General features: G+C 38.9%; 1 protein-coding gene across 1 annotated transcript in view; it reads left to right on the top strand.

Annotated features, from left to right (window-relative positions):
* Positions 1-18,009, top strand: part of PIEZO2 (piezo type mechanosensitive ion channel component 2) — a 296,094-nt gene extending 278,085 nt beyond the window's left edge. Inside the window, exons 45-56 of the mRNA XM_029959391.1 lie at positions 440-572; positions 986-1,133; positions 1,247-1,461; positions 3,469-3,627; positions 4,906-5,053; positions 7,517-7,705; positions 8,151-8,243; positions 9,334-9,506; positions 11,247-11,363; positions 13,110-13,189; positions 14,562-14,745; positions 15,652-18,009. Coding sequence (XP_029815251.1) covers positions 440-572; positions 986-1,133; positions 1,247-1,461; positions 3,469-3,627; positions 4,906-5,053; positions 7,517-7,705; positions 8,151-8,243; positions 9,334-9,506; positions 11,247-11,363; positions 13,110-13,189; positions 14,562-14,745; positions 15,652-15,904 — 1,892 coding nt within the window. The 3' untranslated portion in view covers positions 15,905-18,009. The remainder of the gene's footprint in view (positions 1-439; positions 573-985; positions 1,134-1,246; positions 1,462-3,468; positions 3,628-4,905; positions 5,054-7,516; positions 7,706-8,150; positions 8,244-9,333; positions 9,507-11,246; positions 11,364-13,109; positions 13,190-14,561; positions 14,746-15,651) is intronic.
* The last annotated feature ends 901 nt before the right edge of the window (positions 18,010-18,910 follow it).

Here is an 18,910-nt window from a genome sequence, read left to right as displayed (position 1 = left end):
ATCTCCAGCTAGAGGGAATGTAAAGCATATGTATTTTTCATATCTGCATTTGATGATACCTGAACTGAGAAAAGTTTTTATTAGGTATATTGAAACAGATTACCTGTTCTACCTTGTAAAAAGGGCAGGATTATTCTAGCCTAAATGTATATTTTACCAATTGAGATGACTGAATCAGATTAATCAAACACTTGCCTTTATCACTAGTCTTCTCTTTTTATACCTATTAATCAAGTTTTGATATGCCAATGATGAAACCTTTACTGGATGCTCACAAGATTTTATCATATTGGGGAAAAAAAGAATTCATCTCAAAGCTTCTTTCAAATGTGAGACTTGTATATGGGATGGAAGTCTCAAGATTTATTACCTTCTAGTTTTGGCATTTAAACTTTTATTTTGAATTGGCTTTTCTTTCCCTCTCCTTTTTTTTTTCCAGGAAGTACCAGTACACGGAACAGCAGTCAGAAAGGAAGCAGCGTGTTAAGCATCAAGCAAAAATCCAGAAAAGAGCTTCTTATGGAAAAGTTTAGAGAACAAATGATCAAAGCCAAGGCCTTTACAATTAAAAAGTGAGCAATATGAGGAATGATGTGGGTCAGAGGGGAGGGTCCAATGAGTAAAGCAGTAAACCAGCATTTTAAAGAGAGCAGGTTACTACTGCTGTTAAGTGTTCATTGTATGCAGATGTCCCAGCAGCTGAACATCAGAAAAATTGGCAGCTGTTCAAATAGCATCTGCCTGATAAAAAAAGCTAAATGTCCCATGTGAACTTGGTTGGCTGTGTACGGTTCTACTGAACAAATTCTGATACAGTGGTTTAGAAGCAATCAGAACAAGGGACTGGTGTCTGTGAAGTCCTGTGAAGTCTGTCAGAGTAGATTTTAGATATCTTTAAAAATATTAATCATAGCACACTCAGCCTTTATTTTCTTCAGTGCAAGTTACATGTTATTAAATCACATTGTGGTCTATATTGTTTTAGGACTCTCCAGGTGTATGTGCCCATCAGACAGTTTTTCTACAATCTTATTCATCCAGACTACAGTGCAGTGACTGATGTGTATGTGCTGATGTTCCTCGCAGACACAGTGGACTTCATCATCATTGTGTTTGGATTTTGGGCTTTTGGGGTATGTCACAGAGGCATCTATGTGTAAATCCTCAGCAGGATTTACATGGTGTAGATGCTAAATATCATGTGAGTGTCCTTCTTCCTTGACCACCCTTGTGTTGTCCTTTTCAGAAACACTCTGCTGCCGCAGATATCACCTCTTCATTATCAGAGGACCAGGTCCCGGAGGCATTTTTGGTGATGGTGCTCATTCAGTTTGGTACCATGGTGGTAGATCGAGCACTGTACCTCAAAAAGACTGTCATGGGAAAGGTCATCTTCCAGGTCATCCTTGTTTTCGGAATACATTTCTGGATGTTCTTTATCTTGCCTGGAGTGACAGAAAGGTATAACCTTTATAAACAAACAATATAGGTTGAATACTGATGCTCTACCGAGTTGCTTGCATTTAAATTTGATATGTTTACAGCTAGGCTTTGGAATCATGAAAAAGTTTCTACTTGGTCTCATTTATAAGCAGAATGTTGGAGTGCCTTTCCAAAACAATAACTTTGGCCAGTATAACTTTGAGGAAGAATTAATTGTATATCTACAGAAATATTCTCAACTTAGGCCAAAATGCAAGCAGGTGTAAGAGAAATTGCCTGTAATTGAGTGATGAGAGCTTTCAGCTGAGACAGTGTTGGCCTCTGATCCAATTCCCTGCTCCCTAGACTGCTGCATGTGGCTTTAGAAGAGCGAGTAGAAAATGTCTCCCTTAGAGTAACTTATAATTTAGCACTTTCCTGGAATATGTGAACTGTGGATTTAAATGTCCTTAGACTGAGGAATGTCTAAAACTCTTGTTCCTTCTGAAGAGCAAATTTCTCCTCCCCTGCTCCTGACACTTGGTTCAAGAGGTGGTGTGGAGGTGGTCACCTGCTGCGTGAAATTTTGTGTCACACGCTTGGTCAGGTTCACCCCCACATCTAACATTTTTTATTGCATGGCTCAAGGCACTTATCACATCAGTCTGCAGTGCAGAGCTCTTAAGGTTCCCTCTCTAGTGCTTGGCTAACTCCTCTCTTGATACTTTAAATTGCCTTGAAGTATTTACCTCACTCCATTGACTGTACAGAGAAATTGAGTGCATCACCTGGGCACATTACACAAGTTATTTTACTGGGAAAAAAAAAAAAGGTGCACAGTGTAAAGAAAAACCAAAAGGTCTCACTTGATCTCAAAAACAAATATTTTGTTTTTCCTCAGAGCAGTAGTAATTGTGCCCAAATTTGAAAAAAAAAAAAAAAGAATGCATTTTTCAAATGCATCTCTTTTCTACTGCACTTTGAGAAATGTTATGAAGTAAAAAAATTTTGACGTTTTCTGTGCTTTTGTGAAATCTGTATCAAGTTGTTAATCTCAAATCTGCATCTGAAACCTCTTGTATTCCTTCTAAGTCAGACTAAGTTTTAGAAACCACTGCAAATTTCTTAGCAAAAATAGTTTTGCTGGATTTAATGGAAAATATTGGATTATGGCTGGCTGACAAATCCTGTCCATCAAGAGACATCTTCTGCAGTTCCACCATGCTATTGAACAGCAGCCAAAAGTGGCACATATTCACCAAGATAGTCAAGGGGATGGAGGAATTGACGTGTGAGGAGACGTTGAGAGAACAGGGTTAGTTCAGTCTGGAGAAGAGAAAGTGAAGAGCTGTCTTCAGCTACCTATTAAGAGGGCACTGAGAAGAAGCTAAGTTTTCTTCAAAAAGGTCAAGAGGGCACAAGTTGGGAAATTTCAGTTAAATATAATGAAAAACTCTTGACTGTAGTTAGACAATGGAGCAGGTTCCTCAGACAGGCTATGGGATCTCCATCTTCAGAGATATTCAAAACTCAACTCAAAAAATGGTTCCTGAACTATTTGTCAGAATAAGACTTAATCAGGGGAGGGTGAAAAACATTTTCAGAGGTCAGTCTGTCTTAAATTTCTGTATGAGGTGCTCTCATGAACACAAATAGCCTTTAAAACTGTCGGTGTTCAGCCACTATCCAAGGGCTCACAGAGTGATGTGCCATCATGGGGGGCAAGGGAAGACTAATCTGCGTTGGGTGTAAAGGGACCTCTAGCATCCAGAGGGAGAGGACACTGCCCCAGGCTCTCACTCTTTGGGAACCCTATTCCCAGTCTCTCCCCTGTGACTCTGAGGTGGCAATGGATGCTGTTTATAGGCTTTCTCATTCAGCGTCTTTCAAACACTGTTTTAATCCTGACATGGGGTCAGAAACCACGGGCTTTTCACAGGATCTCAGGAAAGGGAAACTGCCATAAGCACAAAGCATTTCAAGCTAATTTGGTCATACACAGATACAAAGCTTATCATTTTCTTTTATCCATCTTTTCCTTTACAGGAAATTTAGCCAGAACACAGTTGCCCAGCTCTGGTATTTTGTGAAATGTGTTTATTTTGGCTTATCAGCATATCAGATACGCTGCGGATATCCAACTCGTGTTCTTGGAAACTTCCTCACAAAAAGTTATAACTATGTCAACCTCTTCTTATTTCAAGGGTAAGTGTAGACTTACTGCCCTTCTTTCTTTCATGTAATTAGGACTTGTTATAATGAGTTGTGGGGTTATTCACAGACTACTGGAAATAAGACAGTAAATTTTGCACAGCATACTCTGTATATGCCATATGTCCCCTGTAGTCCACACAAAAAAAAAAAAAAAATCTATTCCAGGAATGCAAACTTCAGAAAAATTGATCTCCCACTCTGAACCCAGAAGCCTGATACACCAGTAACCCATTCAGGCCCCTATGGAAGAGACATTTTTAACACTTCTAAGAAATCACCTCTGTGAACAGAGATAGGGGCTACATATTATATTAGAAAACAGGTAATGTTATTAGTTCTGCAGTCCTAAAAACTGGTAAGGTGTCAAATCCCAAAGATATCTTTGGAGCAGGTCTACAGGCTCTACCTTAGCAGGTGAACGAAATCGAGTGAAAGACAATACACCTGAGAAATAAGAACTATGCATCAAAAAATGTTTCCTTTGAGAAGTGCTGCACATTTGAAACTCTTCAGGAGTTAGGAGTGTTAGTGCAAGTAACAGGCATTGCTTGGAGTGAAAGGTGGTCTTACAGAGCCTTACTTCACGCTCCACTTAGACTGTTACAATGATCTTGTGATTAAGCTAGTTCAAAGCATATATGTATTCCACAGAAAAACTGGAATAATTTCAGCATTTTCACAATATTTTCAGTATGGGCTTAGTGCATTCCAGTAGGAAAAGTAACAGAAGAAAGCTTTCCTCACATGAAATGCTCTTTGTGGCCTGGCTGATCAGAAAAGTGTTATATGTATATTTATTTCCTGTTAGCCTACATTCTTCTGCTGCTTAAGATTTAAAAAGCCCAGTTCCATACACAACTGAGGACTGCCCACCTACTGCAAATGTGCCATGCACCACTTGGTGTAAGGAGGTATAAAACAAATTCCCACCGTCCTGCGGAAAACATGGTCTCCACTCCCAGGTCGGAGGAATTTAGGGATACAGGAAGGCCTTTTACTGTTCCATCAATGGCTCGATCGCAATTACTGGGCATAATGATGCAAAAGCATATTTATGACCTGACAAGGAGATCTAGAAGAACATGAGCAACAGCAGATCTGTACTAACCATGCTATTTCAGGATATGATTGTATTTGTATTTACAAAATCTCCCCATAAGATCTTTTAATATTGTCTTAATTCTCCCTCTCATCATATATACACATGCCGTGCTTGTTCAGTGTGATCCCTCTGTTTCTGATGAGTTATTTGCTGTGATCTCCCTGCAGGTTCCGCCTAGTTCCGTTTTTGACTGAGCTGAGAGCAGTAATGGACTGGGTTTGGACCGATACCACTCTCAGTCTTTCCAGCTGGATCTGTGTTGAAGATATCTATGCCCATATATTCATCCTGAAGTGTTGGCGAGAGTCAGAAAAAGTAAGGAAGCCCCATATAAGTGATCCAGGCCTCCTCTCCCCCTTGCAGAAATTTAGAGAAATAATCATGGCTCCCTAAATGATTGGGAAATCCACCATAAAACCAGTTTGTTAGAAGATACACCTGGTGCTTATGTTCAGAAATATTCAGACCCTTCAGTGGTTTACGGTAGTTGGCAGTCAGGTGGAGTGAAATTTCAAATGGCTTCTCTTTTGTGCCTAGCTTATTTTTCCACTATTATTGAGAACTCCACAAGCATGTGCCTTCTGGCTTAATTGCATGCCTGGGTTTCAGGGCTGGTATTTACACAGTCTCACACACAACTAGATAGGTTACCAGCAGTAGCAGGGAAACTGTAGCTGAAGAGAAAGGTCAGTAGAAGGAAAAGTTCATGTCCATGTCCCTGTAGGTCCCAGGGACATCAGGTTCATGTAACTGTAGAGGGAACTCAGCTGGCTCCTCTGTCTCAGGAGAGTCCCTGCACATCCAGAACTGAACTGTAGGCCAGATAAACCCACCATTTGTCTGACTGAAATTTCAGTCTCTTTAAATCATTTAAGCTTCAGTTCAAATTAAACTTGTAAATTCTGGATTCCTTATAACCACTATAAAGATTGCAACCATATGCTTGCTTATTTTGCCAATTTGAAATAGAAATTAAGCATTATTTTAAGAGTGACCAAACCAGTCAGAAATTCTACATCTGCATTGAAATGGATTTATTTTTAAGTGTTACTGACGTATTTCTACTTTTATTATAATCCTGTCTCTTAATGGCAATTACTTTCCAAGTATGTCACTTAGATTAACTCAGAGCTAAAGAGCACACAAATCTTGTATATAGGCTTTTTCTCTGTGACTCCCACTACTGCCATGAATGGAAGAAGTTCCGAAGAACTTCAGCGGTCAGAGAAATAATAATCCAGTTCTACTTTGACTGTCCATCTCACTGTGGTTTTTTATACCACAACAGGATCATGTGCATTTTATGTAGCAGAGAGCTGACATGGGAAAATTTCCATGTCTAAGCTAGAATGTGTGTGCTAATGCCATGTAGCAAAATATCTAACCATGACTTTACATGTTGTTCAAGGTACTTTAGTTCTCTCTGTCTCTTACACATTGAGTGGTATGCTTAAGTACTTTAACTGTTAGAGTCTCTCTGAGGTGCTCTGTAATGTCATTAAAAGTGCCTGAACTAATCTCTTACAGACAAATAATATACCCCTGGTGATCTTGATGTGATATTTTAATGAAAAGAGTATTCTGTAGCATAGGACAAATTACTTGATACACTGCTTCGAAAAGTAACTAATTTGTTTTAAATATAGCATTGTATTACAAATTTAATGTTCTCATAGGGCTTTATGGATTCATGTTGTAAAGCAAGAACAATTTCCTGAAAGCCGTATTCCTGGCGTGTGTTTGCGGTACAGAGCAATATAATGCAAAATGCATCTCTATTTTACACGTGCAGTATGCAGTGCATGAAAGACAGACTCCTAAACACTACAGAGTTAAATCCTTATAAGAGAATACACCAAAATAAATTACAGTGATGGTAAGGCATTTTACAGGATGGTGAAGCTACTAAGGTATTCAGTCATGAGGCAAATAACAGAGGGATGGCATTATGGGCAAGGGAGAACAGACATACCATGTGATCTGCTTTGAAAGGAGAAGAAAAGCAAAGTCACTTTTGGTCTCAAAAACTAAGAAAGGGAAGGATGTTACATCAGCAGTACCAATATTCTAGGGACAACAACAAAACTGTAAACATTATTTAAATGCAGTTGGTGTCAGATTCACTAGAAACAGATTAGATAAAGCCTGTGAACAACTCTTGGAAATACTGTAAGTGAAGTATGAAATGAATGTGGAGGTAGTGCAATATCAGACATTTCTACTGATTGTGTATGTCAGTTGCTGGCAAACAATTTTCCTGCTCCCCCAACATTGATATATGGTTTGCAGCATTTCGAGATCTATGAGAGGAACTGCCTTAAGGAGCTTTGAGATAAAACTTTTTGGAAGGCTATATACAAGAAAGTGGGTCAATCACAATAGCAGTTTTTGGAACAAAATGTTGTATCACTGTTGCTGCTATTATTTTATATTTTGTTCATGTGAGTTCATGTTTGCACTCATCCAGACAAAAAAATTCAAATTATCCTAGCAATTTCTTCCTTCTTTATCGTTGTGAAGAATCAAAATCCCAGTATTTGTCACACTGAACACACACCTGATATGGGTTAATTTGTCACTTTTCTCTGTTGTCACCAGAAATTAAGTGTCTGTGCAGGCTTGGCTAAAAAAAAATCTCAGAATAACTGGCCTGGCAATGGGTAGCAAATTACCACAAAAGATGGGAAGCCTTAATATCATTATATATTTACTAATCAAATCATATGAAGTGTACCTCTGATAGAAGAGACATTACCATATTGCTGTTTGCTTTTGCAGAGATATCCCCAACCAAGAGGCCAGAAGAAAAAGAAAGTTGTGAAGTATGGAATGGGTGGCATGATTATCGTCTTGCTGATTTGTATTGTCTGGTTCCCACTGCTCTTCATGTCTTTAATCAAATCTGTTGCAGGCATCACCAACAAGCCTCTAGATGTATCAATCACAATAACTCTAGGAGGTTATCAGGTAAAAAAAGAAGACACACTAAAAGTTAACTCTGGTTTTTGCACTGTATTTCCTGTACTATTCTTCTTCCCTTCGTTGAATTGAACTCTCCTGCCTTATGCAAGGTATCAGGCAAACTTCCACAAATTATCCCTTTGGGGTTTAAAAACATGTTAGTTTATCACTGATGTAAAATACTATCTTCACTTTCGAGTTAAAACCATAATCTACTAGCAGTGGAATAAATTATCCTACATCAGATACACTCAGATAACTGCCTACAGGTCCACGTGGTAAATACAAGATAATTGGAGGTAGCTTGCATCTCAGTGGAATGAAATTATAATCTTCTTCTGTCGAATTGAGTGCCATAATTGTCTTGGGCTGTAATGCACAAGATGCTATACTGTGTATGTAGCAGCAATGTGAAGTAAATGTGACAAGTGTGTGTTCTTTTGTTTCCCAGCCTATTTTCACAATGAGTGCTCAACAGAGTCAGCTCGAGGATTTCAATCAGACTCGTTTCAATATGCTTCTGGCAGGCTATAGGGGTAACACTGTAAGTGAAATGTAAAATACCTCATTACTTAAAAATGTGTACATGTTTCCATGGAGGCCTTTTGTGAGTTTTGTTTGTGTAGTTATAAGTGGTAAGCAGTGCTGTCATCAATTGGAAGATATTTTCACAAAGAGTAGAATGAATAAAGGTTCACAAAATCATTTGTCAGGACAGAGCTGAGTTATGATCAGGCAAACTACCATTAATCTAGACATCTTTCCAAAAAATCCTGGAAGACAGAAACCTTAGTTGTCCTGTTCTGTGAATAAAAACCTCTCTTCTAAATGACACAAACCTTTAGGAGACATGATGCTGTTTGTGTACTGCCAAAACAAATGTGCTGTGGGGACATAACAGTGTTGGTCCTTTAAGCCCCATGGTCCTTCCTATAGCACACACATCTTTCACCTCCTGATGAGGAGAGGTGGTGCTGTCAAAAGAAAGTGTGCATGGGCTAGAAATATTTTGACATTAAAGTGTCAAAACAACCATTTAAGCAAATTCTCAGTATTTCATGAAGCAATATGCATAAAGTTTTCACAAGTTTCTACAAGAAAAAGACTAATAATTAGTAGAAACTGTTGCATTGCTAACATAGCTGTCATTTGATCAGATATAGCTTTAAAAGAAGTGCTTGCTACTACTCCATTCAAGAATTAATAGGTTTTGATCTTAGATCCTACCAAATAGCCCATGTATGACTGCGTTAATATTGTAACCTTGATCCATTTCAAAGTTACGAGTTTCAAGTTGCTTTATCCTTTGCAGACATCTTTCTATGCAGAAAGATACTCAACAGAAGACAGAGTAAAATTTTAACTCAAGTTTAAGCACTCTACAGAGTTTACTTCCTGAACTTTCAGGCTTGCTTTGGCCTTCATGGCCATCAAACAGCAAGGCCACTTTTGTTTTGCCTTCTTAGCTTGGGTATATCTAGAGCCCCAATTGGTACCTGAGGAAGGCAATCAGTGCACACCCTTGCACTTACAGTTAATCAAACATTTACAGTTCTGTCTAACTGGGAGACATGCTTCTGTGTCTTGTGGATATCACTGCTCTGAAATTTTATTTTCCTTTTCTGCACCTACAGGCTGCCTTGCAGTTTCTAGAGGGCTATGGAAAAGAAGATATAACTTTAGCAGATCTAGAGGGAAATTCAAATTCTTTATGGACCATCAGCCCTCCCAGTAGACAGAAAATGATAGAAGGACTGCAGGATTTTTCATCTGAGTTCACTGTAGTTCTTTCGTGGACCATTCAGAGGTAATTAAAAAGGCTGTTTGCCAAGCATTTCCTCAGTAGAACAGTTCCATGCTGCATTTTTGGTTTAGTTTTTCAGCAAATTCTATTGTACTGCAGAGCAAAAATCTATAAGTGTGAGGGAGACAGAGAGAAGTCACTTTTGTTACTCAGGGAAACATTTATTGCCTGCAGTTCTCAAAAATAGAGAAGTGGAGCCACTTCCAAGTAGATTCTTTAAAATGGCATGATAGAGTTTTCAATGGGACTTGAGGGAAAGGAAGAGTAAGAAAATTTTAGCCAGTTTTACATGGAGATGTTCAAATAAACTGCCCTAACAACAGTCTTGTTATCATTTATGGAAATTGAATTCTCAGACCTAGTTAAGGCATAAAGCCTATGAGGAAATAGAAACAGAACTGATTGGTCCTCTTTTTAAGGGAGTCTGGAATTGACAAACTATTTTTATATGCAAATAACAATGGCACAGATCCCTTTTGTTGAGACCTTTGCCTGTTTACTTATGATTCCTTTGGCCTCAGTGAACTATACTTTACAATGAAGTTTTTGAAAGAAACAGCCTAAAAAACAAAGTCGTTGCACACAGGCTAGACCACACCCAGTCACCAAGGTCATTTGTTCACTACTGTCTGCCAGCTGGGGTTCCTGTAGACTGCTGGATTAAACTGAAGTCATCACTTTGTGGAAATTAAGTTCCTTTGCAGCCCTGGTATCTACGTGTTTTGTTGGAAGTAGAAGCTGGATTGTTATAACAAAAGACTATGCACAAGAAGCAGGTCAGCTGAATCACTGTGGGAGCTCTGAACTTGCTGGGTCAGTCTTTCCACAGTCAAACATAGTAATGAATCTGCACCCTTAATTTAACTTTATTTGACCCCTCTTATTTTCCTGGAAGCATTGAGTATTAGCTAGTGAATTACTCCACTCCATCATTTCTGAGCCTTATATTATTTTTTAATACTGCTACTCAGTTTGCCCATATGCTTTCATAACTACAAGCATTCATACACGAGTTGAAAGAGACCGTTTTCACCCTCAGATTATATCTTGTGGATTACACTGTGACCATGAATAACTGAAAATGTTAAAGACTTACCACAGTGACCTTCTACTTAAATGCTGTCTTTCAGCTAGGCAAGGAGACCACAAGCAGCAGTAAGATAAGCCTGTTGTGTCACACATTGTTTGCCTTTGCACAGCATCTGCTGGTAATGTTTCTGTGCAGTCCTCCCAGCCCCCAGCCTTACCCAGCTGCCACACTTGGACCACAGGACATGGCATAAGGCATTGTGCGAAAGCTGATCCTGCACCAGTCATGTTCTGCAGTTGGTGTGAAGCCTGAGGGGGAGGCATGGAGGTCCTATCAGTCTGTTAGACAAGTTTCTGCAGGGCTGAGGTGGTGTTTTGGGAAGCTGTAGCTGACTGCAACATCCTTAGCTGTCCTGACACTGAACGGTCCCATTGCCTAAAGTGAGAGCAAAATTATACTAATTTGTCATTATTGTCCTGTATACAAAGGCATAGTCAGTTAGAAAAACAAACCTTTAAGGCTGCTACATATCCTCTGTGAAAAAAACCACACCATCTCAGGTACAGGTCGCATGATGCTTGCTTTATCAAAGACTAGGTTAGCCAGGGTCAGTGCTGACTAGTTAGACAACTAGCTCTTGCATTCAGCAAAAAGTGCTTAGGTTATGCTCGCATTGTAGGCTGACAGTGTGTCTTCCTTTTTACTTACAACAGAAATCTCACCCTTGGTGCCAAAGCTGAAATAGCATCAGATAAACTTACCTTTAAACTACAAAACAAAACCAGAACAGATATTGCTACAATGATGTCTGGAGAGAAACTGGAAAAGGTGTAAGTTATTTTCTTTGCCTATTTATATGCAAACTTTCCCTTTTGAAGCCTGATTTCCTAAGAAGGTCAAGCTTGTGCAACTGTTTCATTTGTCTGCCCCCTCTAATAACAGAGGCCAACAGCACTGAAGTCAAATAATAGCAGTATTAAAGGTAAAAGCTTGCTTTCCATTATAAATGTAGGCTGAGAAGACCACAAACACTGGATCATCACCAACAAGCATGGTGAAGCTATTAGCAACTTTTCTTTGATTTATTGGATAAACACAAGTTCACTGCAGTATATTTATAGTTCAACTTGCCTTTGCGTTACTTCCGTTCAACTTGATCTGAGGATGTTGTATTGAGGATTTTTTTGTTCTAAATAACCATCCAGACTGTATTTCACATTGTTATTTTTGAATAGTGTGAGATTGGCAAGGAAGTGTTAAATCACTGCGGTCAAAGGGTAACATCTGCAGTCATTTCTGACATTAGATCTTTTCCTGTAATGGAAATTCACAAGGCATGGTCCTAATATGAATATTAAACATTATTCTATGGATATATCCTTATAGCATTAACAGCAGTGGTGCCTCCTTCCAGACTGGAAAAGAGTCTGGCTCTTCCTCTTCCGCCTGCTCACTGGGGATTACTTTACAGCAGTAGTCTCTAAGTACTGCTAAACCAGCACATCATCCCTGAAGGCCACCTAATCTGATTTGTGGCTACCAGAGTTGAAAAGTTTAAAATGAGGCCAACTGGGATTGTGAAAAATCTGAGAGGTTCTTATCTGTTAGTAGGTAGGAATTAGATTTGCCTTTTCTATGCACAGCTCTTTTTCTGCACCTCCCCACACACTTGTACATCCAAACAGACTGCTGTTGCACATCTGATCATTGCATTTAAAAATATTTTATGCCTCTTTTACTTTTCTGCTGTATGAGGATGCAGGAATATTTCCTAAGGTGATGTACAGCCATGGAGGATAGATTTTTCTCATTTGTAGGAAGAGGTAATTTGTTTATAATTTTCCCTTTGTAGGAGGCAAACAGTGACATAGAAGATATACCTGCATTTGCCTGTCTTGCAAATATATTGCCTTAATATTGTTGATTTAAGCTTTTTTTACCTGATCATAAAGGAAAAACAGTTGTTGCAGCTATTCAGCATGGAGCTTTCTCTTACCACCCCTACGGGGACAACTTAGCTGCTGAGCTCTTACCTTTTTTTTGGACCTGCTGGAGGCAAGTGTCACAGGACTTCCCTGAGAGCTCTGCTTCCCTAGAATTTTTCAGCCATTTGAGGAAAAAGTTAGGACAGAATCTCTGCTTTTTTTCAGGTGCTACTATCGAAATATTTTGCAATTCCAAAGTAATAACTGTTCTCACCAAATATTTTTCTAGCTAAATATTTTTCTAGCTTGTTTACTACTGCCTTTCTTTATGACATTATAGCTGACCATAAAAGCAGCTTTGTTAAAAAGGGAAACAAAATATAAAGCCTACATTCCTTGCAAACACGCATGCCTCAGGTGTGTGGAATTCATAGTGTATGAATGGTGACATTATGGATGGAGCTCCCTGCTGAAGTTCTGACAAAATGTAGCCCATAAATCCAGCTAACTTTCAGATGTGACATCTGAACACCATAAAGTCATAGCTTGAGCCAAGAATTACTGGGAACTGTGTATAGCCCTGTTAGGTATTTCTAAATTATTTTAGACGTATAAAAATATGAAATATTTGCTTTCTCATTTTTTTTTCAGAACATTAGAGGAAGTGTATCCCTACTACATCAAGGCTCCTAGTGATTCTCTGGCAAAACCCATAAAGCAGCTATTGAAAGGTATGTGTCCAGACCATGAAAAACAGAATATGGTTGAAAGAAGTGCAACACAGCACGCACACTTGTACATTCACTGAGATGTTACAAGGTGCCTCAGTCTGAAATGCACTTACAATGGTTTCTACTTGGTGCCCACAAGACTGAGGCAAGATAAGGTAATACAGTATAAGACAGAGAATACATTTGGATGTACAGGTATACAATAGCTTTGTATTTAACAGTAAGGACTCTAAGGATGAAGTCCATCTCCTTTCCTTCAATTCTGCTTTAGGAACTGTTTTCCTTTGTTTTCTAAGTGATCAGAAGTTTCACTTCTCTGCATCTCCCTAACACCTTACTATGAACAGTCAGTAGCATTGCATGTCTGCAAATGTAGCTCCTCAACTTAAATAATGACACTGCATAATTTTGATTTTTTTAAGCTGTTCCTTTCTTATTGGTGCAAAGAACCCAGTTTAGATAGATAAATCATTGAATTTCAGAGTCAGAATGCATACAGGTACTCACAGACAAACAGAATACATGAACACATGGGCACATAACACATGAAAAACCTGTTGGATTAGAAGAGTAGGAACAAGTCTTTATTGAAGACCAATTTGCTCAACAAAGGTTAAATTTGGCGCTTGAGTATATTAGTAGTACGAGTACTAGTAGTAATAGTATGTAGGGCATTACTATCAAGGTTCAGTGATCAGATTAATTGGGAAAAACTATTTTTGAGACTGAACCTCAAGTATCAATCTATGAGTAGCAATAAGTTACTAGTGCTTACAAGTCATTAGTCAGGTCCTTAATTTGACATTCTTCAGAAGGGCTTTAATGTATACACTACTAATGTACATTCAGGATGATCAGAGTTTGCCTCCTGTCTGTGTGATCAGTATGCATAAAACAGGATAGTATGCTTTTTTTGATATAAGGGAATAACATCTTCTATATCGAGACATAAATCATTTACAGTGGTAGTTTCACTTTGACATCTAGAAGCTGGCCACTATCCCTCAGGCTAAATGTCTTTCTTTAGGCCTGAAATGCACACATGATGAGTGTTACTGACATTTTGGACTGAAAATACCAAAATGATTTGACAGTTGTACAGAAGAAAATGTAGGTGATATGAAATATTTTATTTATTTAATGCAGATTCAGATGAGATTTGCAGAAGGAAAAACACAGAAGTCTAGGTTTTATAAATTTTATACTTTTGTACAGAAATAATGAAAAATGGGTTTTAGGAGAATTATAAAAAACTTTTGCTTTTACATTGCTCAGTCATTTTCTTATGCGGATGTTTGAAGTATCTGTCTCAAAGTAGTTTGATTTCCACAATTCTTTGTGTATATATTTTAACACTTCTTTTTTTCAATAGACTGCAAATGGAAAAATATCACAGTTTCCCTGGTCAAAAACAATGAGTCTGGTGAGGGAGTTCGTGAATGGTGGGTTTTGAATCAGCTTGGAAAAACATTCAAAACATCTGGAGATAGTCTTGAGCTCATCATATTCAGTGATAAAGTCAGTCCTCCAAGCCTTGGATTTTTGGCTGGTTATGGGTAAGAAGGAATCTTCACATAAAATTAAATAAAGTACATGAGATAGAAGTAGAGGTGACTTTATTTGCTGATTTGGGGAGGTTAATTCTTTGTTGTTTTTGTGTTTGAACGTTGCAACATTTTGAAAAGGAGTTTTGTGAGATTTTCGAGTTAATGTCTGCTAATATTATCTATAGTAGGGTTAATATTCGTAAGGAATAGTATCATCCTTGGTAACTGCTCTCCAGTGGGAATAAAAACAGAAGCACCCTTCACACCAATTTCCTATTGCAGTAAAAAAATTCAAAAGATGTCAGCTTAGCTGCAGGTCAGGTTCTGCCCAAATTCTCCCCAGTTTTGGCGACCTTCCCAATCTTGTAGCCAGGACCCCGGGTGTGAAACAGTTATGAAATACATCTCCACAGAGAGAGGAAGGAAGGAGACTGTGCATTCTCAGGAGATATATCCTTATGGTAAAATTTTGGAGAAATCCCCATAGGAGGATTATAAGGGGAGACAGGTAAAATGTTAGTTTGTCACCAGTTACATATGTAATATGTAATTTTAATAAAAAATATTAAATATGAAACATGACAGATTATTTGCCTTTAGCAGCCAGCTGTTGTCAGATTTCCCAAGTTGCAGGAGTCGTGACTTCCAAGCTGTAGCAGACAGGACATGGGACCATCAGGAACTGGGGTTAAACTGTTTAAGTCAGCAGCCCCAGCTGTTCATGTTTCCATATTTCTGTGATGTTTGAAAGACCTTACTTTCCTTCATCCTGCAGCACAGCAAAAGCACAATCCTAATTAGAAGTTAATGTTCACCCAGCTCACAGACTACACTTAGATATGTAGATGAGCTTCCTCACACTTGGTTGACTCTTTTTCAAGGCATGATTTGAACTCTTCCTTTCTTTCTTTTCAGCATTATGGGACTATATGCCTCAGTTGTCCTGGTGATAGGAAAGTTTGTCCGTGAATTTTTCAGTGGGATCTCTCACTCCATCATGTTTGAGGAGCTACCCAATGTAGACCGAATCTTGAAGTTGTGTACTGACATCTTCTTAGTGCGAGAGACTGGAGAACTGGAACTAGAAGAAGACCTGTACGCCAAACTAATATTCCTGTATCGCTCACCAGAGACCATGATCAAGTGGACTAGGGAAAAAACTAATTGATCTCTTTGGTGTCACACTGCAAATCAAGTTGATTTAACCTGAATTTTAAAGGAAAAAGAAAAAAAAGCACAATATTCTCTTAAGAGCTAAGCCTTTTATAGTTGGGTAGCAATGATTTTTCACTGAAGGAATCCTGGAAGCTACGGCCTTAGGAATCCATGCTGCCTTTCGAATTAAGGATCAACAGTGAGGAAGTTTGAATGATTTGTTGGTTTTAATGTGCCACTCCTCTACAACCTGGGGACTGCTTTGTAATTTAATCAACAAAAAGTTTGCATCTTTGTCTGGCTAATTTAATTTTCCAGACGACCATTACAACTTAAAAAGAAATGAAGGGAGTGAATCCACAGATGACTCCAGTGTACCTTCTTAACCCTTTCTGGAGCCATACAGTTTGGATTGTGCAATATGCTGTTGTACATCACTGACTTTCAAGCTACAGTAATGGGACACTGACTAGCCTTCAGGACACCCAAGACCCAGGGCCGCAGTGGGATCTGAAGACATTCTAGCCATACCCATTTGTAGAAAAGCAGAGGTTGTGATGTACAAAGGACACTGTGGACAAGCCTCTGTTAGCAAAAAGAAAACAAGCAACAATCTGTTTAAATGCCTTATTTTATTTGTACAGTCACAGGAGACATTTCCACCAAACATCAATGACTTTTCTCAGGAAAAAAAAGCAACTGAAAACTTGACACTTTGTCAAGACTAACTAATGGCTAGAATAATTATGGTGAATTATTGGGGTGTTCTGCTGGGCCATTCTCTTCAAAGTTACTGCTTTCCATTAGATGAGAAAAGAAAGTGAATTCAATGACCTAATGAGCAACTTCATTTCTTATAACCCTTTAAAGACTGAATAATGTGTGTTTCTCTCTGCTTCTCATGACATGCTTTTTCCCATTTCAATGATGTAAGGCAACTGTTGTTTTGCTGTTAGCTGATATTCTTCTTCCAGTGTTTCAGGTATATGAAAATGTTTACATATTCCAAGTCACATTTTTACATCTGAGACGGGTTTTTTTTTTAGGTTCCCAAATATAGACATATGAGCTTGAAAAATGGCCTTTTTCGTAAATTGCTCTTCTTAGTGACACAAATGGCTCATTAGAGAACATTGTAGCATGAAAATTTACAACTGCAGTGTAGGTTTCATTCCATGTTAAAAATATATTGAGAAAAAAAAAATCACTGAGTGGGTAGGGTATGTTAAAAAGGTATACTGTGTAGTTTTGATTCAGTAATGACTTAAAATAAAGCACATGTTGCAAAGTCATTTTAGAAGTATTTTTTCCTCTGCCTTTTTACATGAAATGGGAAGAGTTTGACATTCTTCTAACTCTGTGACAAATAAATCTCTTTCTTGTAGTTAGCTGCTATTTATTATATGAATGATTAGTTAATCACCAGAAAGAAACCAAAATTAACATAATTTGCTGGCACATTGTACTGCAGAACTTCATAAAACAGCACAACTAAATGAAGTTGAAACATACTCTGCTGAGTGCTTCCATGACAAATGCTGTCTCATCCATTCTATACTGTGAAAAGTAACATTTTGAGCACCTTGAAGTGCACAAAATAAAAATCGCTTCATGATATTGTAACAATAAAATAATTTGGTGACTGGAACTCACTGGAAGGCAACCAGATTTCCTCCAAAGTGTAATGGAAAGGTGGCTGCTCATACAGCCAGGCAGCATTTCCCCCTGGAGAGTTTTGCTCCATTTCTTCTATAGGTCCTGTGAATGAAAATCAAAATATAAAGGGCAGCCCTAACATGGCCTCCAGGGATGTTAAAATGTCCTTTATGCTTAGATGGATCCTCACCTGGGTGTTCAGTGATTTTAAGGAAAGCAACACTGGAAGGAGAAGTGTGAAGGGTGTAATGTATTTCTAAAGGTACCAGACAGCAGAACCACACTGGCCACAGTTGGTCCTGGCTCCCTTCCTGGTTCCTTCTCTTTAACAGGCACTTCCTTTCTGGTGAGAAAAAATATGTCTTTGGAATGAGCTGTAGTTCTTTGGGCTTTGCAGAAATGTGCTGCTCTTTCTTTCATGGATTGATCAACCTTTGAAAATAAAAGGATTCTTCTGTTGGGTTTTTTATTTATTTTTTTTAAAAACAACTCCGCTGACATGGACTGGGTAGCTACCTACAACAGGTGAGAAGTGTACTGCTGATTACAATCCTCTGACCAGCTATCCAGATAAAGTTGAACTGGCAGCCCACACTCTAGGTGCTCAGTACTGGGGCCAGTACCATCTAACATGTTTATTAACAACCTGGAGGACATAACAGAGTGCACTTTCAGCACGTTTATTTCGCCAAACCTGGATCTGGGGAGGTTTTGTGATAACATGTCAGCTGCCCTCCTGGGACATGGGGTGGGCAGTTGCTACAGGGAGGGCAGGACTTCCTTTAAAGGCAGATCTCAGGATGCTGGAGAAATTATCTACCAGGTACTTCACCAACTAAGATAAATGCAGCAAAGTCCTGCCTCTGAGACAAACTAACTCCTTGCAGCAATTCAGACTAGGTAGGTGGGTTGGGGACAGCTTTACAGTAAAAAGAGCCAGTATCACGGGTGGGATTTGCATGGAATTGCACGTGTATGAGCAGTGTACTCTTGAGGCAAAGAAAACCAACAGGATAGTGGGCTCTATTTACAAGAGCACAGCTGAAAGTCAAGGGAAATTATAAGTCCTCTCTATTCAGCACTTGCGAAACCACATCTGGAGACTTGCATGCAGGTTTGGGGTCTCTAGTGCAAGAAAGATACTGACATACTGGACTGAGCCTGGTAGGCAGCTGGAGGGCACAACATGTGAGGAGGGGCTGCAGGATCAGGGTTTGTTCAACCTTAAGAAGGAGGAGTCCAAGGGGAGAGCTTATTGGTGAGGTATAGAAAAGGCGGAGCCAAGCTCTACAGAGGTGCATGATAGATTTAAGAGGCAACAGACACAGGCTGCAACAAGGGAGAAGAAAACTGTTTTCATCAT

This window comes from Manacus vitellinus, unplaced genomic scaffold, assembly GCF_001715985.3.
Source record: "Manacus vitellinus isolate BGI_N305 unplaced genomic scaffold, ASM171598v3 scaffold_1_pilon, whole genome shotgun sequence".
In the NCBI taxonomy this organism is placed as follows: domain Eukaryota; kingdom Metazoa; phylum Chordata; class Aves; order Passeriformes; family Pipridae; genus Manacus; species Manacus vitellinus.
The sequence above is the reverse complement of the archived record's forward strand: the minus strand, read 5'-3'. Positions and strand labels throughout refer to the sequence as shown.